A 27,037-nucleotide genomic window follows, 5' to 3' on the forward strand; every position below is an offset into this window, starting at 1 on the left:
ATTTTGCATATAAAGACTTACTATGAACTAATGCCTAAATGTTGTGGGGGGTGAGACTATTTAGCCGAGAATTGCACATGATAATTTGCATGGATGTACGAAAACATTTGCAACTTGATCAAAGGTTGTTTTTTTGATGTGCACAGGTGACACAATGATCTGAAGATTGAACAGGTAGTTTTGAGAATTTCAATTCTGATCTGAGAATGTACCAAAGCGACTCAAAAAAACTGTAATAGCGTGTGCCAACAGTGGTTTCAACATCTTTGTGCTGTGTGCCTTTTGGAAGCTCAAGGCTGTGAAAATGGGATATTCTGACTAGAATAACAGATCACAAGCATGCCAGAGACCAAAATAACAACCCATTCCCCAAACTTGCAATAAATAGTTTATTTGAACCACAAAAATAGACAAGAGTATTAATACATCCTATTGTACTGTACACCCTTTACTCATTTTCCATCCTTGTAAGGTAAATATACATTCAACTGATCACAGCACGATCAGCTTTTTCATAGAAAACAGCACATGATGAAAATAGATCGCACATTTTGTTTCCTGGGAGAACCTGTTGGCAATACATGACAAAAAATACAGGACAGAAATGTATAACACCAAACATTCATTTGAATCAGAGATCTTTTTTCTTCCCAAGAAACATTCATTTCTTGGAATGCAAATGCTGGTGGAGAGAGTATTTTCTACACAACTGTCAGGCAGAAGTCATGCTTTGTGAACCAGCAGCTTTTAAGCACAGAACCCAAACCTGTGCTTTTTAAACTCTCCCATCTTTTCAGTCATCTCCTCCTCTCTGACTAGTGTTCATCAGAGCAGTCAACATCATCTGCTTCCAGCAGAACTCGGAACCTTTTCTTCGGTTCCTCAGCTTTTAACAGGTAATCAAGGTGAAAACAAGCATTTCTTGTCGTCTCGGTAACCAATGCTCGGTAACCAAAGATCCATTCACAGACAGATCACAAGCACATGACTCTTTCACTATATTACACCTTTAAAGACCGACCTCAGGCCAGTGCTGACCTTTTTCGCATAAATCGTTTCAGTCAAGCCTGGAGTATGGACCACTGAGTAGAGATCAGTAGCTGAAGGTGGATAGTGACAAGAGCGCAGTGGCATCTCATCTCCTCCAATGAGGAGACAGAGATGGGCACTCATCAGACATAGCATGGGACGCGCTACCTACATTCACAGTGGGAGGTCCTTGTCTTCCGGCCAGCTTCTGATTGGCTTAGCGGCGGCGGCGGTCCGGAACTGGGGCAGGTAGAGGGGCAGGCCGCTCTGAGATGCACAGCTGGAGCAGCTGGTTTTGGAGTCCCGGCGGGTTAATGGAGAATTACATTCTGAGGCTGGCTCCACACACACCAGGATCCCATCCTCCCTCGACGAGCCGAAATCTGGTCCCTCTAGCTTTGTCGGCCCCTCTTCCTCGTCTTCGTCGTCGCCGTCGGCATCTTCCTCCTGGTCGTCGTCCCGGGGGCCCATGCCAAGATAGTAGAGTTCCGAGGACACGCGTCGACTGGTCAAAACCTCGTCCTCCTCTTCGGAGTTGTCGGAGAACTCCAGCTCCACCGAGTTGTAGGAGCAGGAGTGTCGGGGGTCGGCGTCCCCGGTCTCCAGCACCGCCTGCTCCATCTCCCACAGCGCTCCGGTGAAGGAGCCCGAGATGTCCGAGTTGTTGGCGGAGAAGTTGCCCTCGTCACTGGAGCTGCTCAGGTTCTCCTGGTGGTGCTTGTGGTGCTGGCAGGGGGGCTGGTTGTCCTTGATGAGCACCGTGGCGTAGGTCACCGAGGACTGCCCGGACACCGCCGACTGACCCGAAGACTCGGCCTCCGTCTCCAAGATGCCCGACGTCCCTCCAGAAACCGGTGCTGCGGCGGAGTCAGAGAGAGACGTGTCGCTGGGCATCAAGGCCGTGGTTTCCTTGGATATTCCGCCACTTTCCATTTCTTTCTGGAATTTTGCGGGCACAGTCTTTTCCACAATCTCTGCCTCGGACACGACCTCGGATATAAGCAGCAGTGGACAGGCAGTGAGACCGTCAGGGTGCCTGAATAAGCTCTCGAGATTCTCCACCTGCAGATGGACAAGGCACCATGTGAGGAATTTGACCACGGTCCAGATGCTATAACATTTCATCCGGGGTGATTACAGGTCAACGTGGCTCTCTTTAGACAGTTAGGTTCTGTGTCCACCAAACACGTTTTTTGCGCCGACGGCGACCATTTTCAATATGAAGTCTATGTAGCTCAGTGTTCACAGCGCTGAGCGCCCTCGACGGAAAAAAGCTCTCGGCGCTGACCGTTTTTTACCGTAGCGCTCAGAGCGCTCAAAGTTGAAATCTGTTTTTGGTTTTGGTAACTTAGCAACAATAAACACTTATCGAAGCGCCGAGAAAAGGAGGTTGAGGGCGCTCTGGCTGTAAAAAAACACGTTTGGTGGACACAGCACCTTACTGTAGCAGAGGAAATCCGGTAACACTTTACTTGACGGGTTCGTTCATAACAGCTGTCATAAACTGCACATGAAGCATTCATGACTGTGTCATGAAGCATGACTCAACATTCATACCAACCCTTTCATGAATGTGGAAGACAAAACGTCAAAAAATTGTCAAAATAGAAGTCCAACAATCGCAAAGGAGCATTGCTGTCTTTTTTGTTTTAGCCAACCTGATCATGTCACATCTTAGTCAACGGGGAAGTCCAGTGTCCAGGAGAATTTAGTTTGTCTGTTTGTTTATTTTATGATAGTAACCTCTGAAGAATGCAATATTGTCTGTAAATAGATATATAAAACAGGAATGTCCAACCATTCAGAGGTCCACAAATGGTCAGTAGCCTAGTTCACTTCCCAGTATGATGAATACTTCACAACTTGTATAGTAAAGTGACATTTGAAGTAGACTTCATAAAATATTCATGAGATGTTTACAAACGCTGGAGAGGATTCATAATACCCTGTATATGGATTACTAGATTGTTGGACTTTTATCTTGACAAGTTTTCGTCATTTTGTCTTCCACATTCATGAAAGTGTTGGTAAGAATGTTGAGTCACGTTTCATGAATCAGTCAGGAATGCTTCATGTGCAGTTCATGACAGCTGTTATGAATGTGTTATGAATGAACCCGTCAAGTAAAGTGTTACCGGAAATCCTATACCCGCACACCGCATACTTTTCAATATTACAAATTCTTCAGACTAAATTTTCATTTTTTCATTTTCATTCAAGATTTTTGTCAATTCACATTTCATATTCAGAACGAGGCTTACATCTCTGTGGGTGTAGAACCACTTAAAGGATGGCTCACCTTGTTGAGATCCACACCTTGAGCCCATGAGCATTTGTTGGGATCGGGGACATCTTTCCACATCAACTTCTTCATCCTGATATGAGAAAAACAGCTGTAATGAACGCGTGCATGTGTCTCTTGATGTCCACCATGCTGCTGACCACTTACAGAGCACTTTTCTACCGCTCTATTTTGGTCATTGCTATCTTACTCTCCATTACACTCATACTATCAGGTTCCACATGACTACTTCACTTGAAATGGTGTCAAAGTGTTGTGGTGTGTGTATTAATCTGACATTGTCAGAGTTCATTATGATCCAATGAACGTCCATTATTATATCAATTTGATGTTTTATCATGGTCCCCTTCTTCAGTCTCTCCTGCCCCTGATTTATTCAGACTGAGAATCATTATGTATGACTCATTCTTGAGAACAATATGGCCATCTGCATGAATGCACACCGGTAACAGTGATTGTTATAAGATGTTTTAACATTAACACAAAGGCTGAGCAAGGATAATGGGAGATAACGAAAAGGATTAGGAGAGTGGGCAGTGATGATTCATGGTTACTGGTAGACTAGACACAGATCTCAGCCTCAGCATTGATCGAAGGACAAAAAAGTTTGAATTGAACAAAGACTGAAGGGCACTTTTTTTCATGTGCGCAAAATACAAAATACCTTGAGAACTTGATGAATACGTGGATACACTTCCCTGACTACCCGAGGTCTTTACTGTTGATATGCAGGTCTGGCAGTCTTTTTTATCAAGCCAGCCCGTTTGAGAGATTAATACAAACAACTCAAAAGAAGTGTATCTTACTGATTCTGGGAGCTGATCAGGGTGACAAAAAGGACCACAGCCAGGAAAGCGATGATCATTAAAAGCATGTATGCCGCCGGGTCTTCTCTAGATGCTAAAAAGGAAAAAGCAGATTGTCAGAAAAACGTCTTCCAATCCTTCAATCCTTAAATATTTGTTATATTCATTATCCTTAAATTATTGAACTGAGCAGATTTGGCATTATGTATGCAAAACTGCCTGGCTCTTGCTTGAAACATGGTGGACTTACAAATGCACTGGATAGGTTTCCCCTCTCCATCCTTATAGAGTGTGTACAGTGTGAACTTGTGCTGCTCCGCACCATAAAAATGACCTGTCAAAGGAAAGAAATCTGCATGAGTGGTGGAGAAAGGCACATATCCTCTTGGTCAAAGCCACACATGCACGTACACATGGACGCACCGTGCACATATGCTGCTCGGTCAGTAGGGGGCACCCTTATCCACTGCACATTCTCCGCCGCCTGTCCTCTCTGCTGCAGCTCGCCGTTGGGATGGGGCCACTCGATGACGAAAGCCAGTGGAGGGGGGCCGCCAGGAAGCAGGGCCCAGGTCAGGTCAACGCACGTGCTGTTTATCATGCGGCCAGTGAACGACTGAACACTCTGTCCTGCACACAACACCCACAGTAACACAGCTTTAAAAACATCACGAGCAAAAACGCGAGAGCAGGTTTCTGTGGAATATGTTCACTTCCACTTAGCCATTGTTTAAATGAGCCTGTACTTGTGTGTGTGTGTGTGTGTATGTGTGTGTGCAGACTGTGTGTATGTGGTGATTATGTGTGTGAGTGTGTGTGTGTGTGTGTGTGTGTGTGTTTGTGTGTCTGTATGTGTGTTTGTTTGTGCTTGAAGCTAATGGGCCAAGCCTGGTTTAGAGCAACAAATAGCTCTGGTGAAACTAATTGCCTGTTGACCAAAATATGGATATCAGGGGATTAAAAATAAAATGGAAAAACAACTTCAGTATTAAGCCTCGAACTCCTCATTTGTGCACTGTTAAGTGACTCTGAACAGAATACAGCTTGGCCTTGTGTTCTCCTCACAGGCAATTATGCTGCCAAAAAGGCTGTCAAGAGGAGTGTTGACTAAGATGGGCCGCCATTGATCATCAGGTCAATTTGGCACCTCATCTATCATTTTGCACTCAAGTGTTGATGGGACACATTGACATTTGAGTAACACACAAAATAAGAAAAATATCAAACAAACTCTGAAACAAATAAAAATGAAAGCTGTGTGTAACAACAGCTTATATATCAATATCTTATAGATTTAAATGACATACAATAGTCCACGAGAAATATCTACTGAGAAAAATTATCTCGTGAAAATGGAATGGGGAGTAGAGGTGCTTGTTTTTTTCTCTCCAAATTCAAATAAAATCATTGGAATCCAGTCTTTTTTCCAGTCTGGAATCCAGTCTAGTACTACTCCTTTGGGACTAGAAGAATCCCTTTACCCTTCTAACTATTGCAACAGATGTTCAAGACAGTCTGCTTTTCTTAGCAAAGTGTCCCATCAAACTGTAATACTGGCACGTTGGCATGACGAAAGGTCTTAAATGAAAGCTACTCACGTTTAGGGCCCTTGCTTAGAGTCAGGATGTGGTTGTTGGACGAATTTCCGACAGAGTTGCGTGCCATTACAGTGACGGTGAGGGGGTCCTGCCCCAACAGGAATGCATGGGAGGCTCCTAGAGCAGTCTCCCTTGACCACACAGCGCCCTCACTGGTCTGATGCTGAACTACAAGTCCTTCAACACAGCGTGGGGGATCCTCAACAGAAAGAGCCTGAAAGACAAGACTGCCATTGTCAGCTGAATGTCTCTAGATAAATCCAACAGACCTTATTAAGTAAAGAAATTCAGATGAATGTTTGCTCCCTTTTCTCTGTTAGGCTACAATCATTTTGCTCAGAATGGCATACTCAATTCAGTATGATCACGCGAAAGCCTTAGTGTTTCCTGAAGCCAAACCTATCTCTCCAAACGTCACTTTCATGCCGATTTATGTGTATATACTGTACCTCTATGAGAGGCCAGTGACATAACTGTAACTACAAGGAAAGAGGGTGAGTGGATTTCTAACAAAAGCCTCTTGGGCACATTTCACAACTTTGTGGTGGGAGAGATCATTAACCGTTTAGATTTATGTGTGTGGCATATGCGGGAGTTCTGCGGAAGATGTGGAAATGCACGCTGGAGAGAAGTGAAAGAGCTAGTCAGATTGCGCAATATCCTGGTCTTAGCATGCAATAATGTAACAGAACAGGTCTGGACAGGTGAACCGCACATTTCAACAGAAACCACATTGATGGAGCCTCTCCTTTACCTTGAATAGCAAGGTGACAGTGACCTGGTTCCTCACGGAATCTTCTTTAAGCTGTCGCCAGAACTCGGGTCCCTGTTCAGGGGCTGAAAACGACACCACCATCAGACATATTAACATCTCTCCCCAGCTGTTGCGACTCTATAGTCAGGAACCATGCTGATGGGACTTAATTTATTTCATGAGGACATAATGGCCTCTAATTTCTGACTCAATTACAGAGAAAGACGTAAAAAACCAGGACATGTCTTCTAACAAGGGAGGAAAAGTAGCAGTTAGTCAAGATGACCTTTTGTTAGCATACATCAACAATAATAGTTCACTGAATACCTAATCATCTCACTGTTCTCATGTAACAACTTTACCTTTCAGTCCAAGAGGCCTATTTTGTTTAAATCACCTACACTTGAGTAACCGTGCTAAGTAACACTGACGGGTTAATGGGACACTTACCAAGGCTGTCTTTGATCGTGGACATGTGGGGTTCACTCCAGTCACTCCAGTAGCCTGATCCGTTGTGTCTCTTGCATTGGACCTCCACCTTATGGGCCACACAGGGCTCGGACACCATCACCTCAGCCCACGACTCCACCTGCGGCCCAAGCGACTAAACGGACGACAAATTGGATCCAAAAATCAACACACGGGTCACTACTGTGCACAAACAGCAACATTTTGGGGCAGCAGTACTTTTCTTCTATATTATAGAATTTTCTCTACATTTCCTTTTCTTCTTTTCTTTAATAATCTTATGTTAGTGAGGTGGAGTATACTGTCTCCACGCAGTATATTATACGCAGCAAAGAGTTAGGGTATATCAAATTTCTCATTAAATCGGTTAAATTAAAGATATGCAGTACTACTAAGGGAGCCTGTTTGTGGAGAACTACCTGACTGCTTCGTTGAAACCACAGTAGTGGCATTTATTACCTCCGCCAAGAAGAGTTCAGATGCAAAAGCCTCTAAATCCACTTTTTGTCAAAAATGAGATAATGATGGTGAGTGAATGCTCTTCACATATAGTGTAAGTTACTTCAATAATTTAGCTTCAAACCTCACTAAATACCATTCTCTTCCTGGTCTCAAATATTGATTTGTAGGCGAAACCCTATAGGAGCTTGATACAAAATGCTCATTTAAAAGAAAAGTGGTCAGACGGATTTAGAGGCTTTTGCATCTGAACCCTTCTATGTTTGTCTATTTGTCTGTTTGTCTGTCTGTTTGTTAGCAAGATAACTAATGTAAAAGTAATGGATGGATTTCCATCTTTAAGTTAATGTTTCAGGGGTAGGCCTGCACAGTTGTACAGTTGGGCCTATAACAGCGTCTAGAGCGCCCATCTCACGGCTGTAGATGGTAATGTTAACTCGGAATTATTCAAAAACATTATCAACATAAAAAACAAAAACAACATTTAATATATAAGTCGCACCTGACTATAAGTCGCAGGGCCAGACAAACTACGGTATGACAAAAGTGCAACTTATAGTCCGAAATTACGGTACACTGCTGTAGCAGCTGTGGCCTGTGAGTGCTGGTCAGCTCCCTACCTGTAGGCTGGACTTCTCTGCAGCGGCTGTGTATCGGACCTTGTACTCCAGGTCAAACCCATTCAGGTCTGTGCGGGACCAGGCCATGTACATGGTTCCGTTGGGCATGCTCACTGCTTGGATGTTGCTGGGTGGGGGGGGTTTCACTGCAGAGGGCAATTGTAACGACAATTGTATACTCATGTGTGCATGTAACAGCTCATCCACTAAGAACAAGGCACAGCAAATGTGTACTCATGTGTGTACATGACAACAAATGGAGTTGGGAATCACTGGGAGAGACAACTCCCATCTAAATACACACAGATGTGTAATACTGTAGATTACTGAAAGAATGATTATTCCAAACAATCTATGTCTGTAGCAGTGTGGCATCCCTCACTCACCCAGATCAATAGGTATGACATAGACAGGCTGGGACTTCACTTGTCCCTCTCCTCCAACCTCCTCAAGCCACAATTTATAGCAGGATATGAGGCGAACTGTCTCCAGAGTGCACTTCCTGTGCTGGCCCACTCCACCTGGACACTCGGTCACCTGGGATACTGAGTCGCTCAGCTCTGTCTCCATCAGCATGTCTTCACAAGGTCCATCATACCACCTAGTCGAACACAGAAGGCGTGAGGAGGACTGACCATCTGCATGGCCGTTCATAGAGTTCAGATGTCTACAGCATTGCTCCCATCACCAAATAATGGTGCTTCAACAACATCAAGGTCAAAAGTTCAGGACAAAGTTAGCATCTGGCTTTGGACTAGCACACCAACTACACGCATAATGTTACTAGCACTGAGCTACAGCAGCACCTAATCCCAAATGATCCATGACACGCATATTGTTAGTTTGGGAGAAAGCTACGGTGTATTCCGATATTTCATTCAATGTATTTTTTTATTCCAGGTTAAGCAGTACTATTGTGTCACTATTGTGGCTATATTCCCTACTTAAATTTAGTAAAGATGAATACATCTATAAATAAATGAGCAAAATCACACCTACTTGTACATGAGACGGTCTTCACTCCAGTTTTCCTTACTCCAGGTGCATGTCATCTTGTTTGTAGAGTCCACAGTGGTCAGGCAGTCGATGTCTTTGAAGTAGTCACCTGCCCATGATGATGACAGAACATTTCAAACCCACAGAAGCAATACACTTCAGCAGAATATGGTGCACTCTACAAAGGCTTTAACACTTCAAGTCAAATAAGTTGCTTTAAATCTTGTCAATTGATTTTGCTTAATATCTTTTATATGATATACAGATGTTGCATCTGTCCTCGTCATTCTCTAATAATGCAACAATGTATGCTATACTGTACATCTTTATCATGTTCATTTATGGATTGTTTTGGTGTTGGCATAGAAGTAAGTCAGCATGACTCTGACTAATACAGACTTACTCACCTTTGGTGAAGACTTTGGAATAGGAGTGACTGCAGAGGTCCTTCTTTCCCTTTTCACAGCAAAGCAGGAAGTCCATACCTGCAGCCTCAGTCCGCCAGGTGACCGCACTCACATGGTCACTGATGGCCCGGGACTGGCTCTCTGGGATCTGCTCGTTGCCGTTGAGCCACCAGCGGGCGTTGGTGGCACTCTGGCGAGTGTCTTGGATGATGCAGTAGACGGTCACCTCAGAGCCAGGACTGGCAGACAGCACCTCAGGCATGTAGCACGTGGCTGAGACAAGACAAACACGGCAGCAGGGGCTTAGAGAGAGAGCTCTGGTAGAAATAAAGTGATATTTTATTTTCATGGTTCAGGCTGCACTACAGTACATCTACCTTATAGTGTAATGCAGAGGTATTAAAGGAATACGCCACCCAAAAATGAAATTAAGCTAGTCTCGGTCACCCCCAGAGTTAGAACAGTGAAAAAAACCCGGTTAAAATCCGTCCGGGCATTCTCCTGCTTTGGGAGCAGCGATGTTAGCTTTAGCTTAGAACAGTTGCTGTAGATGAAGGGTGTCAGTGAGCACGTCCTCCAAAAAGTGACCGAGACGTCTAAATTTTTTTCTAAATATATCTTGGGAGCCGTGTGTTCAAAACGAGTACAAATCATAATGCAAAATCGAACGAGACTATTACCTGGGCAGATCTTTACTTGGAACTATTTTCAGCCTCATCGCCGACGAAGCACCGCTAGCTAGGCGCAAAGTTCTCACGTAGCACCACTTGTGAAGTTCCAGTCGAATCTAGTTGGGAGTTTACAAGACTGCTACGTGAGAACTTTGCGCCTAGCTAGCGGTGCTTCGTCGGCGATGAGGCTGAAAATAGTTCCAAGTAAAGATCTGCCCAGGTAATAGTCTCGTTCGATTTTGCATTATGATTTGTACTCGTTTTGAACACACGGCTCCCAAGATATATTTAGAAAAAAATGTAGACGTCTCGGTCACTTTTTGGAGGACGTGCTCACTGACACCCTTCATCTACAGCAACTGTTCTAAGCTAAAGCTAACATCGCTGCTCCCAAAGCAGGAGAATGCCCGGACGGATTTTAACCGGGTTTTTTTCACTGTTCTAACTCTGGGGGTGACCGAGACTAGCTTAATTTCATTTTTGGGTGGCGTATTCCTTTAAGGCTTCAAACATTAACATCCTACTATGTGTCTCTCATGCATCAAAGGGACAATGTGACTTTACTGGCCAGTCTTTTTGCATTCTGTACGCAGAGTTTGGGCAAAGGCACTGGAGCAGAGCCAATGTTTGGCATCCATTTTGTTTAATTTGGATGCCTGTTAAGGTGGAGGAACGATGCTACATTTCGACTCAGCGTGCTGCACAGTGAATGTCAATTAGTTGCCATGGCAACCAGCCCTAAAGAGGGCTTCTTGACCAGCAACATGCATCCTAAGAGCCCAACAGGAAAGAGCAAAAACAGCCTGCTGTATCTGTCACCAATCACTTGGCTTCTGAGACATTCTTGAGAACAGTGACATCTGTAATCAAAGTATGACATTGCTGTGAACAAACAACATGTAATGATAGGCCTATTAAATGATATACAGGTATGGATGAAAGCAGAGGTTTTATAATGTTCTACCATCATCAAAAACAATGATAATACAATGAAATGGTCCCTGAATGATTGGATACATCTAAGCAGCTTCATATGCTAAAGTTGACCATAAATTGCTAATACTCGCTAATATGATGTTTCTATGATGTGCACCAGTAGCAGTACAGTATATCCTGGTGACAGAATTGACAATATGTAGAAGAGAAGAGCAGTACAGCCAGTCCTCCTTAAATTCAAATTCAAATTCAAATTCAAAAACTCTTTATTTATCCCCAAGGGGCAATTCACATAGTATCATGGAGTAGAGTATAATGAAACCTATAAACATCACTATTAAAATACATGAATAATAAATAATAAATAGATGTACATGGATCAATACTGTACAAGAGTCATGTGCATTAAAGAAGTCCTATACACCAGAAATGGAACGAAACGGCATTCTATACCTCCCTGGGTTGTCATATTAGAGAGGGAATGAGAGAGCGATGGGGACAGAGCTAAAAAAAATAGAGAGGACGAACAAGAAACTATTAACACACAAATCTACCGCCAACATCCCTGTGGGTTTCCTTCTGCTCCTCTCCAACCTTCCTTTTATGAGGAAATTCCTTTATGTCAGCCGAGTGACTCAGTCTCCAGTCCCTTCTTAATGTCTGGCCCAGCATCACATGGGCTCCTCGGGGCGGGTGTAGGTGCACTATACAGCTATCATGAGCACAGCACACCATCCCCAACAGCCAGCCTGTCTGTGTGCGTAGGCACAGCGCTTTCCCAAAAGTGATCAGGGTTTTAAGGGACAGTCAATGGGCTGTGACAAAGAACTAAGGGCCACGAATGGTTTAAGGTCCAGAGATGAACAGCATGAACTCCCCTGGAGTACACATGATGCTAATTGTCAACAATATGCACAAACGCCGGGCCATTAACATCTGTGAGAGATAACCCAAATGACCGCACACAAGAGTGGACAGCGACAGATAAATGGCAACGCAAACAAAAGCCCATGGCCTGTGCCGTTCATCATGTGCTGCTACAGGATGTTGGCAAGGATCTGCTGAAATGAGCAGAAATGAGAAGCTATTGTGCACAATACAAGTTCATGTGAAACTAGAAAAGCACTCAGAGAGCGCAGACTTCCTACCATGGAAATCCAGAGTTCTTGCAAGAGCACAATTTGAATTTGAATTTGAAAGATACTCTGGCAATGAGCAGTGATGCACGTTACTTAGCTAAACTGATGACAGCACTGCAACGTTACAGTAAACATTGCTGCCCCTCGAGTTGGACCATTACTTTATTCGTGGCCAGACCCTTAATCTGAAAGATTATCAGGCTCTGGATTTTCTAGGCTACAGACTTCCGCCAAGCGAAAACATACAGTAACTGCCTCCTGGATCAAGACAGTGATACAGATCACTCCCAAAATGTAATCGTTTCTTTCTTGGGTTTCAGACCTTCCCTGAAAATTTCAGCGAAATCCATCCATAACTTTTTCAGTTTCCTTGCGAATAGACAAACAAACAAACAGACAGACAAACGAAACCAACAAACAAACCCCGACGAAAACAACCTCTTTGGAGGAGGTAACATGCTCATGAGTAATCTAAAGCCAAAGGAAATTCAGTTTGCAAAATTGTTGCGCAACGATTTACTTGATTTAAAATAACCATTTCATATTTGTACAGGAGACCTGTTTGAACCTGCTGGGAAGGATGGGCAGACTAACTTTTCTCAACTTTGAAGTGCATCATTTGGGTTGGAGTTGGTACAACGGCACATAGTGGCGCCACCATTACCAGCCACAAGATGAAACCTTTTCATACCCATCCCTCTATACAAACCAAAAGGATGCTTTTAGGGGATGCTTTCTAGCAAGTTACAGATACGTTTAATATGGCTGGGAACAGCTACAGTTAGAGAGGCCCTTTAGCAGCCTCGCCGGTGACAAGCCAGTAAAGCCCATTAGGCCTATGTGAGAATCTCTCATTCATTTGGCACCTGCTAAACACAAACCCCACACTATCAGCACAGCCATAATTACTCTACAGAAATTACATGAATCAGGCTATGCTTCCATTCAATTACTTGTTCAGTGTTCCGTCTGTGTTGTATGAATGCATTCTAAAAAACCCGAGACTAAAAATGCAACCACAGCTTTTAAGTGTGCTTTTACAAAAGTATTCCGGTGTATAAGTCTGTAGGCACAAATGTCTTTGATTCAGTGCTTCCATGGAAACTTTCAAACACAGAGGCAATTCAACGCCAGCAATCTTCCTAATGTCACTCAGTGGTGAAGATATATCAGATGGAATGACTGGAGCAAGATCGTCAGACGTGGTCGTGATCGTCAGATCATGATCAGTAGTTCAGATGACTCAACACCAAACCTTGAAATATCGAGCTTTACTAGAGACGCTGTGACACATTTGTGTTTGTCATGGCAAAAATTCCAGACCGGTGAGACCAATAAGAAAACATAATGGCATGAAAAAGCCATTATGAAAGAGCCATAATCACAAATCAAAAACATCAAAAGTGTTTGCATCTGACTGAGAAATCCAGTTTGACAGTTCGTATATTTAACTGTGCAGACAATATTAAGTCCATCTGTGGTCCGAGGTAAGACTTGGAAGCGATCGAAACTCAGCGGGAAAGTTGTGTTGATTTAGTAGCGGTTGGGACTCACCACTCAGACAGAGGTAGAGAGGCTGGCTCCAGTTGCTCCAGTGTTCCTGGAACTGCAGACTCTGGCTTCGCACCTGCACTATGTAGAAGGTATTCTCAGAGAGGTCCCTAAGGGCCAGCCAACTGTCTTCCACACCCGGCAAGATCTGGAAACGACAGGAAAACCATGCAAGCATTGTCAACAGACCGTAAGTGGAAGGAAGCAAACGTCCTTACTGAATTCTAAGGAAACTGCCAACTCAGGAACTCAACTCTGCACGATAACACGGATCACAGCACAGGCAGAGGGGGGCACTGTCAGTCACATTGCTGCCATTTAAAAACATCGGTAGCTTTTCGATTGGCAATTCACAGTGAGCGCTGTGCATCAGTACCTGCCAGTCAGGCTGTTTGCTGGAGAAGAGGCGGACTTGGTAACGCAGGGCCTCAGAGTCAGGCTGTGGGGGACTCCACCTCAGAACAACCTCCTTCTGTAGGTCTATGGTGTAGTGAAGGTTACCGGGAGGACCTGTGCAGGACCAAGTCAAAAACCCAATGAACATTCACATACACAGTACAAACAGTCCATTAGCTATGTATCAGCCATCATGTAACAATCACAATAGATAAGTTGAGGTGGAGACATTTCATTCCAACTAGGTCCTCCATGTGGGTCTGACCACCGGAGTCATGATGATGATGACATCAACTGCAAACAAAAACTCCCTGTTTCATAAAGTGACTCATCCCCAATGGGAATGACATCGTGATTAATTTTACACCAAGTACCTCATGATATGTCTGGTCCAAAACAGAACATCAAGTTTGTAAATACCATTCTTCTATGCCAGTAGGTGTTGTCTTGATTTGTGTACATGATAAGCCTGTCTTGTCACAACCAACTTGACTTCTCTGTTCCACTCTAGCTTTCAGTCTAAGGATTGTGTTAATCCACTACTGTTAGCGGGTGACACTCTTTACAACTTTCACTTCTGCTCAGATTTAGACTGCCATAAATTGAGAATTCTACAGACTGGTGAATGACCACTGTAGTAAAGTGACCACGATCTGTGGCTTATCACTAGCGTCTGACCAAGTACAGTGTCACACCATCAGAGTCACAGTACCGCATGCCACATTATTTGTTAATTCATGCCACAAAAAGCAATTAACTGCTCATGCCTAGCAGTGACAGTTGCATTAACCACCGATACTAAACTGTGCTTTTGATAAGGGCCGTAGTAAAGAGGCTATTTCCAGAAATGCCATTTAGAAGGAAAGAGTTTATAAATAGCTTATCAGACAGTGACAGCCATTCATGTTCTGTGCCACTACTGTGGCCCCCAGGCCATGGCAGAGGCAAAGGCAAAACATGAATTCTCAAAAACAATCCATGGATCTCAAAAGGTTACTATTTGGATATTTCTTACTAATGGATCTTTACAAGGAAATAGTAAACACTAAATAAAATTGTAATTAAAAACTTAGATCACCATATATATTCATGTAAACAGCGATCACAAAAGACACGGAATAAAATGGAATGGAATAAAATCAGAATGGAAACGTATGGGTTGTCATGGGTCCCGCATCTTAAACAAACATCTCAGTCATGAGCCGATTGGCCTGGAGCTATCTAGAGGGATATGACCAGGCATGCACCTAACAAAATTAGTCACTTTATCTCAAGATCAGAGCCTGATCGTCATGGCACCCAGACAAAGTGGTAACACCTGCGCCACCCTGCCCTTCCCACTGGCTTGGCGAGGCTAGCGGGCTGCGGGCACAAAGCAAGCACTGCTTCCCCACAGCATGAGGTGCCGTGTCTGCGCAGAGCCGCCTTCCTCTCACAAGCATCGCTCGCTCACCAGCCTTACACTGGAAAACCGATCCAATGCACCATTCTGGTAAAACCAGAAACTGAACATGGACCTTCATTTTCTCTGGAAAGGCCACCGTCCGACATGCTGCTAAGGCAATATCAACGTCGATATGTGATGACACATCTGATGACACACCACTCTCGACTACAGAGAAGAAACAGCCTGTTTTAATAGGAGCGAGAGGGAGACTACCGTAGTTTGTATTCCACCCTTTACCTATGAGAGGCTTTACACCTGGCTACACCTCAGCAGCCAACACTGAAATCATTTGTTGACAACTGCAAAGGGGCCCAGAGACCAAAAATCGTTGCAGGCGCTAAAGGGCAAAAGCTGTCTCATTTTGTACTTTTATATTCAATTTGTTCTTCAATATCAACACACTCCACACTGAATTAAACTGGGGTCCCTAAAGACTCCAACAACTTACTGACAAATGATAATGATCAGATACATCTGTTTCCAAGTACACTGCAATGGGTTTTTATTAACCATAATAACTCCACGTAGCATATTTCAAATGTGGAAATGTATAGCAAATATAACATATCTTTACTGTTATCTAAATCAAGTTGGATTCAATCCAAATCTAAAAGTAGAAAGTGGAGAGTAGCTTTTTGCAGTTTATTTTTCAGTGTGTGCTCTAGAGCTAATATAAGAAGGCCACAGAGATGTCTGGTTTCCTATTCATGTCACTGAAGCACTACCACTTATTTGTTATCTGCTTTGTTCAGCACATTAGCTTACAACAATGTTCCTTTTTCTTCATTCTTCAATTCTTCATTTTCTTCATTCTTAAATTGTTAGAACAAACCAACCCCAAAAGATCAACAGAGGAGTTCAATATTTTACACTCTCGGAGAAAATGGAGGACAGATTTCAATCAATTCTGTTCTGCTTTGCTGAACACTCAATAGGGAACTCTGTCTGGTTTGCAACAAAGTCAGTCAAAGACAAATTCAAAGAAAAAGAAAGTACTTAAGAGTGCTTGGGAGCATTGAAAATCACTCTGCTAAAACCACATTATTAATACATAAAAAACTGACTATGCTGTGATTCTAGAAGCATAGTTATACTTTACAGTCTGCATCTATCATATCATGTAGATACATTTTTAGAAAGACAATGACACTAAGAACAATACATACTCAGCCATTGTGTGTTGATATGCATGACAGATGAGAGAATTGAGCCTTGGGCATCAGTCACGTTCACCACCAGTGACACATTTGCATGGCCACCCTCCAAAGCCACAGAACAGGTATGGTCATCCTCAGTGCACCGGTTCTGCTCACACTGCTCCCTGTATTCTCCTGTGTCTGCCCCCGCACTGGAAAGAGACACACAAGTCATGAGGCCTGCCATAACAGGGGGAAAGAGCATAGCCCCGCTGTCCTGTCACCCTGGGGAAATAAGCACACCTGACCTCATACTGCGAAATGAAAAAAGTGGACACGGCATGGTATTCATGTGTTTCTCTCTCTCTCTCTCTCTCTCTCTCTCTTCTCTCTCTCTCTCTCTCTCTCTCTCTCTCTCTCTCTCTCTCTCCGTCTCAGGGTCAGGATAACTGTTCTGTTTTTGGACCTGTAGCACTCAAGGTCTTTATGTGCTTTATTGCATGCGTTATTCCTGATATCCCCACGTGTTATTCCTCATATTTTAAATAACAACCACAAGCAAGTGACCATGCAAAACACAAAACAACATAGTGTCAGACATCCACAAGCTGCCAAAGGACAGGAACAGAGAGCAAGAGAGAGAGAGAGAGAGACAGAGAGAGAGAAGGGGGAGGGGGGGGCTGGATACTCACAGCCATTGCCGCAGGCTAATAGTGACAAGCCTGTCCACCGACGTGCTCTGTAGCTTACGGATACAAATTAGATTTTCCTTCTCCTCATCAAGCCAGCACATAATGTTCAAACACACAACTGCAAAGAGATTTAATTAACACGTTAGATCCCTCACAGTTCACACACTCTAATTGGAAGCCTTAAAACAACAGACACTAACAGGCTCTGTCATCCTTAATGACAGCTCACAAATATACATACAGCATATAACAACAGAGAAGTCTTGGAACTGCGTCAAATAAATACTGTGAGTGAGTCTGGGCTGCCCATTCATCTCCCAAGGCTGCCTTCATCTCCAAGGGTACATACACAAAACCAAACTGTAATAAAAGATCCAGGGTGCCTGTTGCACAATCCCTGGAGCGGTTTCCTTTGAAGTAGCTTCATTCACTGCAGCAGAAAGTTTGTAATCTCACCTTATATACCACGGTTCAGCACACAGAAAGAAATGAGCGTTGGACTGACTTCAGATCTGTGTGCTCTAAGCTAAATAAGCAGAGGTCCAGTAATAAAAAAAGTGTCTTCAGCTCCCTTTTGTCGGGCTTTGTCCTTTTTATATCACACTAAATATCCTCCATATCCGCTCTCACACACAAACTCAACACACAGACACACACTTCTTTCTCTGAATTGCGGTGACATTTCCATCAGTAATTGCATCATTTAATTATCTTTCTGGGAGCTGTCAGGTAATGTGCATTGGCTAACAGCTGTAATGACCCCCCTCTATTGATCAGACAGAAATAAATCCCGTCCTTATAGATCTACTGTTCACAGACCTGCTCAGTGCTCCATTATACCACAACATCATCTCAACCAGTTTAACACACACTCTTAAAACGAATGTGTTGGAAACGACTAAAACGGTGTTGTCCCTATCTGGACACAGAGAGGTGTTAAGAAAACAACACAAGTTGTGTTAATTTCAATAAATAGTGTGTAACAAATAACAAAACCAATGTGTTGGAAACAACTGTGTTGTCCCTGTCTGGACACAGAGATGTGTTGTTTCCAACACATTCATTTTGAGAGTGCAATAGCTGTTTTCCAACCGCCACGGCACCCTCTATCACATCAATCGAGGAAGTTTCTTGTCTCTTGTTTCTTTTTTCTTATCTGGAGTTCATGACTACAGCTATACCCTCAAGTGGGACCACATTTGTGATCAAGTCACCAGCTAAATAAACAGGTGAACCTGAGTCAATGTGCCAGCTAAGCCTTCTTTTCCCTCATGAAGCTGGCTTGTAAATTCACCTTAACCCAGAGTTATATACAGTAGCAACACCTACAGTAGCTTTGCACCTGACGGTGGATTTAACACAGGTGACTTGTCAACTGGTTTACCTGTGCTGCCTCGCGTTGTGTCAGTGGAGTTGTCTTGGTGGCACTTGAGTGTGTCGGTGGTCAGGGCACTGCCTCCTGAGTGGGACCCACTGCTGTCTGTGGAGCCGTTCCCCACCGACTGGGCTGCAGCGAGCTGCTCACAGCAGAGCTCCGTCCTCCACGGCACGTCCTCATACGGCTCGGCATGGACACCAGGCAGGTCCAGCGAGGCCACACCTGAAGAGAGAGAGGCAGGAAAACAGATGAATGCTAATTCCAAGAGCACAGACATATTCCTGAGGGAGCAGAGTGAGTTGAGTGTTTCTGACGTCTACTTTTCTCTCTTTCCGAAACTGTCTCCGCCTCTTATATAGAACGCTCCAGATTTAATTCCGGCAAAGGTACACAGCAAGTTAGGGTAAGTAAATTCTGAATTTGGGAATACACAAACACAAGCTGCAGTATAAACAACATTCCATAAAGTACATCTACCTCAATCCTCTGCAGTCCTATAACAATTTTCTACTCTAACATGAAACAGAACACCTTCTGAGAGAAAATAAGAAACCTAAACCAAAAGAACACAGAGAGTGGTGATGTTGATCTCCCAAGCCCAATGCTTTGAAGAAGAATGCACAAAGCTAAAACACTTTGCGGTTCAATGAAATTAAGTCTTAAGAAAACAGCGAGGTTGTAAAACTCTCCATTAAAGATTATAGCGTCATTAGAAGTGTCCACTTGCTGAGGAGGTAATTCAAGAACAAAATCAAGTGGTTATTGAATGTCCTGACCAGCAGGATAATGTTTGTTTGCCATGTGAATTCTGACAATTATCTCCTGAGGGGCACTGGACTTTGTTACACTGCACTGTTTTCAATCATTTGAAGCCTAATGTGGACACTAATATTAGCTAGTCTAATCAGCCCTCTACTGTAACATACAGCATGAATGTTCTATATCTCCCCTCCCTCCACTTACCTTGTTAAAGTATCTATTTGGTCTTGTTCAATTCTTCTCTCTCCCTCTCTCTCTCTCTCTCTCTCTCTCTCTCTCTCTCTCTCATCTGTCAGTATACACAGCATATGCATCACTCCCTTGTTTGAGATACCCGTCCCCGTCTCCATGCTGCTGCATATGCACCCTACATCTCTCTCTCTCTCTCTCTCTCTCTCTCTCTCTCTCATCTTTCAGTATACAGCATATGCCTCACTACCTTGTTTGAGATACCCCTTTTTCATGCTGCTGCACCCTACATCTCTCTCTCTCTCTCTTCCCCTTTCTCTCATCTTTCAGTATACAGCATATGCCTCACTCACTTGTTTGAGATACCCCTTTTTCATGCTGCATATGCACCCTACATCTCTCTACATCACCCTATCTCTCTCTCTCTCTCTCTCTCTCTCTCTCTCTCTTCCACGTATCTTCCTAAACAGCTTCCGTCTCCTTCTCTCCCACGCCCTCCCAGTGAGCATCCATCTCCTTATCGGTCCCCCTCTGTGTGCTGACGGACTATCTGTTAATAATAATGAGTCTATCTGGAGGCTAAGGCAGAACAGTTGGCAGCTGGTGGGTTCACAGTGATGTTTATGTCTGCGGCATCACCCCCCCCCCCCCACACACACACACACACACACACACACACACACACACACACAGACCCATGTGGACGTGCGTGCGCACACACACACACACACACACACACACACACACACACACACACACACACACACACGGCACAAGAACACTTACTTCAACACACACACACAGACCCATGTGGACGTGCGCGCGCACACACACACACACACACACACACACGGCACAAGAACACTTACTTCAACACACACACACAGACGCACATACTGTACAAAGACAGGCACACATACTGTACAAAAGACACAAGACAGGCATTCACAGACATTTACAGACATACACACACACACACACACACACACACACACACACACACAGACACACTTCGAGCAATTCGTCCGCAGCCTCCCACAGAGTGTGAATCACTGAGGCCAGCTCCCCAGTGTTACTGGCTTACGGAGGTATAACAGCACAGGCACCAGGGGAGACACTTAAAAATCTTCAAAGATCACTCACTCACACACGCACGCACGCACGCACGCACACACGCACGCACGCACGCACGCACGCACGCACGCACGCACGCTTGTTTTGTATGATTTTACATATGTTTCCAGCTGAAATGGGTTGCTTATATTTCATGAGTTAAAGTGTTCAGTTGTTTACGTAAACTGGCATTAAGGGTAATGTCTTATGTCTGAACAACAAGTAGGCCATTAATACCAACAGATTAAGTCTAGTACCTGCGTCTGTAATAGAGATTTTGTGTTTTTGCCAATGACATCATGTATGTGTATTAGTAAAGGCATCAGTTTATAATCAGCGAAATCTAATACTGTGTATCCCTACAACAACAACACTTAAAAATCTTCAAAGATCACTCACTCACACACACACACACACACACACACACACACACACACACACACACACACACACACACACACACACACACACACACACACACACACACACACACAGTCATAATAACAATGTACAGCAGCAAAAGTAATGCATTTATCAGTGTCAGTATAGACGACAGTGTTTGCCCCATTGGGATCTGTACTTTTGTACAACACCATAGGAAATAGTGCACTGGGGATTAGGCAGTCATCTTACTGAGATGGCTCACTACAACATTGACTTGGTCTTGATGAATTGCCCTCAGTCACACAGCAAAGCACACTAATTAATAACCTTCTTTTATCAAGGGATTTTCAATCAGCATGGGCTAGCAGTGAGACAGAAGCCATCAGAGGCTCTTGTATTATGGATGTGTGTGTGGGTGTGTGTTATGAAGACCAAATGAGGCGCTGTCTGTGTGTGTGTGTGTTTGTGTGTGTTTGTTTGTTCGTATATATGTGTGTGTATCCATGTGCCTGTGTTTATGTAAGGACATGCCATTAGATACCAAATGTAATGTATTCTACTGGGAGAGAAAACAACTTACCGTGGACAATGAACACCCAACTGATGAAGAGAGTCAGCATGGTCCAAGAGTCTTTTGGAGAGAACAGGAGAGAAAGAGAGAGGGAGCTTTAGAGAAGATGACTACAGAGTATGACTCAAGATTCTCACCACACACACACACACACACACACACACACACACACACACACACTAAAGTCAGGGGGTACTTAAACAGCAGACAAAAACACCTCATACTAATGGATACCATAGGAGCCGTGGTATCCAGTGCATCCAATCTTCAGCATTAATTAACCGGGGGTGTTTAATAATAAAATAAGACACTCATTGTGCTTTACCACGGCCAGGAAACATCTGCATATAGCATTCTGCATAACAAAAGTTTTATCATTTGCATACCACAACAGGACGTGCACCACCAGTGAAATGACTGAACAGGTCCTGGTAACAGAGCACAAATACCACCACCAAAATGAATGAACAGGTTCTGGTAACAGAGCACAAAAAGCTTTTTTTTCATCCTCCCGAGGTATTATGACTCATGCTGTAGAAACAGGTACCTTTTTGAGCATTTCTAAAAGGCTCCCATGCACCTGAAGTGCTATTCTTTCAAGCTATAAAATTGCCGCAGAGTAATAGGCAAAGAGCCGACCTTAAGCTGTGTGTGGGTTCTGATGGGCTACTTTGCACCTCTCCGCTGCCTTATGAAATGGGCTATAAGGGACCGATTATTCACATTCCACACCCTCATCAATAACAGCGTAATTCGAATTCCCTTTTGCAATTAATCCTTCAGAGCATGTCCCTATACTGTGACGGAAATGGATCTGAGAGAGGGGCAGAGAGATAAGCCACAAGGAGATCGTGCAAGCAGGAGATACAGCCCTTCCCTCACACGTAACTGAGCATGTGTGACAAACCCAATTTCTTTTATGCAATGATAATAACGACAGTCTGCTAGACAGTTCCCAGGTTTCATTGACAGCTGGAGACAAATTGACTTTCAAATTCCTCAAATGATCAGGGAGAGAGTCTTGTATGAGCAATGTCCTGGACTTCCACTTGACACTTAACTGGGTTATAGAACAAAATTATATTTTGCCTTGCTGTTGCCAAGTGTTTACGCTATTCAAAAAAGCAATCAGCTATGTATCGGGCTGTTGCACCAGCCAATCACAGGAGACTACCTTCAACAGAAAGGCAAGCATATTGTACTAAGGAATCAATCAATCATTTACTTTCATCTTGAGGCAGCCAGTCAAAGTACACCCTCAACACAACTGGCTTGCAAAAATTTAATTTAAGTTGTTTCCTCAGAAAAAAGCCACGAGATACAAATGTAATGGTTGCACCAAACAAGTTTTTGGAGAGCCTGCCGTGCCTACTACAACTAGATAGTACACAAAGCACCTTTATTGTAAAGATGAACACTGAAGACTCCAAGTACAGCAGGGTTGACATAACATTTCTCAGCACAGAGTGCAGACAATGGTGCAGACAAGTAAACAGACATAATATATACACACATATAGATGTAGAAACAGAAGCAAATAAACATAAAGTACAATGTAGACATCACAGTGCTTTAGGAGACATTAGATGAAGACTGAGGGTAAATAAGGTTAATGCGCAACATGGCAGGGGAAGAATGTTAGAGGGTAGTGTAAGTGTAAGCTAGGGATGCAACGGTTTTCAATAATTTATTGAACCGTTCGGTTTGGCCTGTTCGGTTCAATAGACTCACCTAAACCGCAATATTTCGGTATACGCGACATTAAACTTTTTATTTAATACAAGGTTATTGCGCGCGCGTAGCCTGGGAGCGATAGAGAGGAGTGCTTAGAGGGGGATGCGTTTTCTCTGACTGTTCAGCTTGCCTCTCGTCAACCTTGCAACAACCAATCAGAATTTTACTGAATTTCCCAAGAGCCAATAAGCGCGTTGAAATGCAAATGAAGGAGTCATGTGAGAAGAAACAAACTTTACCGGCGGCTGCATGATCATGGCGACATTTGAAGTAGCCCACGAACAAGGCAAAAAGACCGTCAGTAAACAAAGCACAGTGTGCATTGCAAGCACTGCTTCACAACGATCACCTAATAAAGGTAACACATCCAACATGTCGGCCCACTTGCGCCTTCATCACCCGGCTGTAACCTTAAGTGGAGCAGCACGGAGAGTTAGTTTGCCACCGAAAACCCAACCATCCATTGCTGCAGCCTTTCGACAACAATATTCCTATAATTCCCAAAGACATAACGAATACGACGGCGTATTAGGGCCACGTATATATACTTTGTAAAGACGCAAATTTGCCACTTTAGAAGGTCGAAAATTTGCCACATTATAAAGTCTGTGTGTAACAGTGTAACCGGTGGTTTCTGCCCTGTGTTGATTGCTCGCTAGAGTAGCCTAAGAAAGCGTGACGCCGACACAGCTGAGTGTATTCTCTTTTTGATAGTTTACTGGAAAATATTGTAGGGATGGGAGGTTATAGGAGATGGGGAGGCTGACATGTCATTCCAAACTCGGGTCATTTATTTTCCTGACGTTGTACATGCTAGGCTACGGGCAGCGGGAGGTGTCCACTCGAAAAACAATAAACTCACTGCTAAATCAGTCAATCGCTCGTCCACTCGTCAATCACACAACTCTCTCGCACACACACGCACGCACACACACACACACACACACACACGACAGGAGACACAGGGGAAACAGACACTTTGTGAAGTGGCAAATTTGCCACTTTCTTCTCGGAATATTGCCCCCCCCCCCCCCCCCCTCCCTGACAACAGGTTGCAATAATGTTAATTTCATTGTTCTAATATTTTTAATGCTGCACTGCACTTTTGTCTATGTTTACATTTTTTACGTTCATAAAAGAGGACAGGGCAGGCACTCCCAAATCAAATATCCATTTGAAACTACACATAATACTACCTCACCAATTATTTTGAGAAGATTTTCAGAATTGTTCACTACTTTTTTGAGGGTGTATAACAGTTAAGTATTTTCTTTAAATGTGTGAAGAACAGTGAGTTTATTAAATAAATAACTACACATTACTTTATGCTGCACTGCACTATGGATAACATTGCCTGTTTATGACAGAAGGCAATGATGGTGTTCTTTTCTTTTAATACATTTTTGTGATTCTGCTTCATCTGTGTCAGGCTATGCATTTAATATTTTCTCTGCAAGTGTAAGTAGAAGCACATTGTTGATTTGAAATAGAAAAGGCAAATATAGCCTCCTGTATGCTAGAGCCAAGATAATATTGATATATTGAAACCGAACCGTTACCGTGGCCCAAAAACCGTGATACAAACCGAACCGTGGCAAAACTGTACCGTTGCATCCCTAGTGTAAGCCACACCGTCAACATAACGCAGGTTACACAAGGAGAATCGGCACCAATTTAAAGTGCCAGTGCACAGTATAGGCTTTAACTGCGTTTACACTTGATTTCCTAAATGAAGCTTACAGTCAATCCTACACTGAAAAAAATAATCGCTGGATTTATGTACATCGGTTGCACATGGATGGAATGTCTAGGTTTACGAGACTGATTCATGCTGTGATAACCCAATTTGATCAAGTAGTTTCAGGGAAATTGATTGTGTGAAGTTTACATGAAGTGTAATACCAGCGTCATTGAGAAAGCAGGCATTTAGATGTCCAAAATAATGAGATGCCAATATTGAAGGGCAATTTGAAAAATTACTGCCAATACTTTCAATAATTTTTGCATGCTCAATATCTAACACATTCATGGTGTGAACAAAGCACGGTTTATGCTTATCGCAAAGCATAACAAAAAATTACAACTCAACTCCAAATTCTGCTGGTCATAAGCATAATCCTCTTTCAGAAACTCATGTGGAAACTTTTGGCAGCACTGGCAGATTGTCTCAGTGCTCTTGCAAAAGCTCATGGGAACACAATGAAATGGTGAGTGGCACGTCTAAATGAAGCTTAAATTCTAGCTAGGCCTATCGCAACACACAACCGTGAATGCACAGGTGTCAGGGCCCACCTGGAGCTGGCTGCCCAATGGCACTGGCTGTGTTTTTCACTGCAGCATTTAAGAAGTGATCAGAATATTTATGAGACCAGCAGATAACGCCTGAGGACATTCATATGTGTCAGGCTTTTGCTTTCCATGGAATTTCCACCCCTAAAAATTAAATAAACAAAACAAGCTCACACAGCTCCTCACAGATGATGCAAGCTGTGATCAACATCTGACAGAAATATCAGGGAAATAATCCTGAAGAAGACCAATATAGCCTATGCACCTTGCTAAAGACGTCACCTCAACTGGAAAACTGCCATATATTTCATTGTTTAAAAGCACAATTGTTTGTTTACTGGATTACTAAACCCCCGCTCCAATGGCTGACACGCTCGCATCTACTGGAAGGTTTTCCACTAAGTTCGTGATGCTGATGGCGTGAGTCACACGGAGAAACGGCCAAAAACCCGGCGAGCGTTCTTTGCGCGTTCACTTGAACAGGATATCCTGACTTTTCCCGATGCGCAGATTCCATTGTAGCGTTACGTCAAAATAACTATCTTGATGGATGTAACGGAAAAACATTTCAAACACCAGTCAAACATAGGCTAACTGAATTGCGGTCCCGACTACAGATACACCATAAAGCCTTGGATACTTAAAAACTTGGAGAACAGCAGAGCAACACAATCTAATGAGGTGCATCACTCTTTAAACAGAGTATTAACTTGAAATATGGATTGTGCATTTATTAGCCCATACATAAACGACTTCATAAACAGTTCAAAATGAATAGACGAATAGACGAAATAGACAAAGTGTGCAATACCTGAATGAGAGTGAAATTGCCACCAGACACTGCGCGAGTTTAAGACTGCTAGTCGCACTAGGACGGGAAATGTTTGAAGAATTTCACACGAAAGACAAGGTCAACAGACGTAGTCTAGGCTACTACAGAGAAAATAAGAATGAGAAACTAAATATAGCCTACTAAACTAAAGAGAATAGAGGTTACAACGTTTAAGGAGAAGGTCCTTACTTAATATAATTCCGTCCCAAAGTTCCTTGTCCACGAGTGCGTTCCTCGGTTTTATTTCATTCGCTGTACATTTGCCGTTGCCATTGTTTACTCACAATAAGTTAACCACTGTCCGCTGACTCTACATAACATTAATATAACCGTCCACTTGTACTGCACCGGCGCGATCGCCTTCTCAAACAGGCAGGCAGT

At 43.4% G+C, this 27,037-nt stretch overlaps 1 protein-coding gene across 1 annotated transcript; it reads right to left on the minus strand.

Annotated features, from left to right (window-relative positions):
• Positions 1–371: 371 nt before the first annotated feature.
• On the minus strand, positions 372–27,037 carry lepr (leptin receptor). The gene is made up of 19 exons (XM_062555846.1): positions 26,846–27,037; positions 21,811–21,861; positions 18,792–19,007; positions 17,408–17,525; positions 16,746–16,927; positions 14,113–14,246; positions 13,740–13,884; positions 9,440–9,712; positions 9,036–9,141; positions 8,423–8,637; positions 8,037–8,182; positions 6,940–7,093; positions 6,490–6,572; positions 5,736–5,949; positions 4,561–4,767; positions 4,388–4,471; positions 4,138–4,231; positions 3,329–3,404; positions 372–2,091 (listed from the first exon to the last, which is right to left on the minus strand). Exons 2-19 carry the CDS (start codon positions 21,848–21,850, stop codon positions 1,204–1,206), a joined length of 3,375 nt encoding a protein of 1,124 aa, XP_062411830.1. The 5' UTR covers positions 21,851–21,861; positions 26,846–27,037; the 3' UTR covers positions 372–1,203.

The sequence above is a fragment of the Sardina pilchardus genome, chromosome 15 (genome assembly GCF_963854185.1).
Source record: "Sardina pilchardus chromosome 15, fSarPil1.1, whole genome shotgun sequence".
In the NCBI taxonomy this organism is placed as follows: domain Eukaryota; kingdom Metazoa; phylum Chordata; class Actinopteri; order Clupeiformes; family Clupeidae; genus Sardina; species Sardina pilchardus.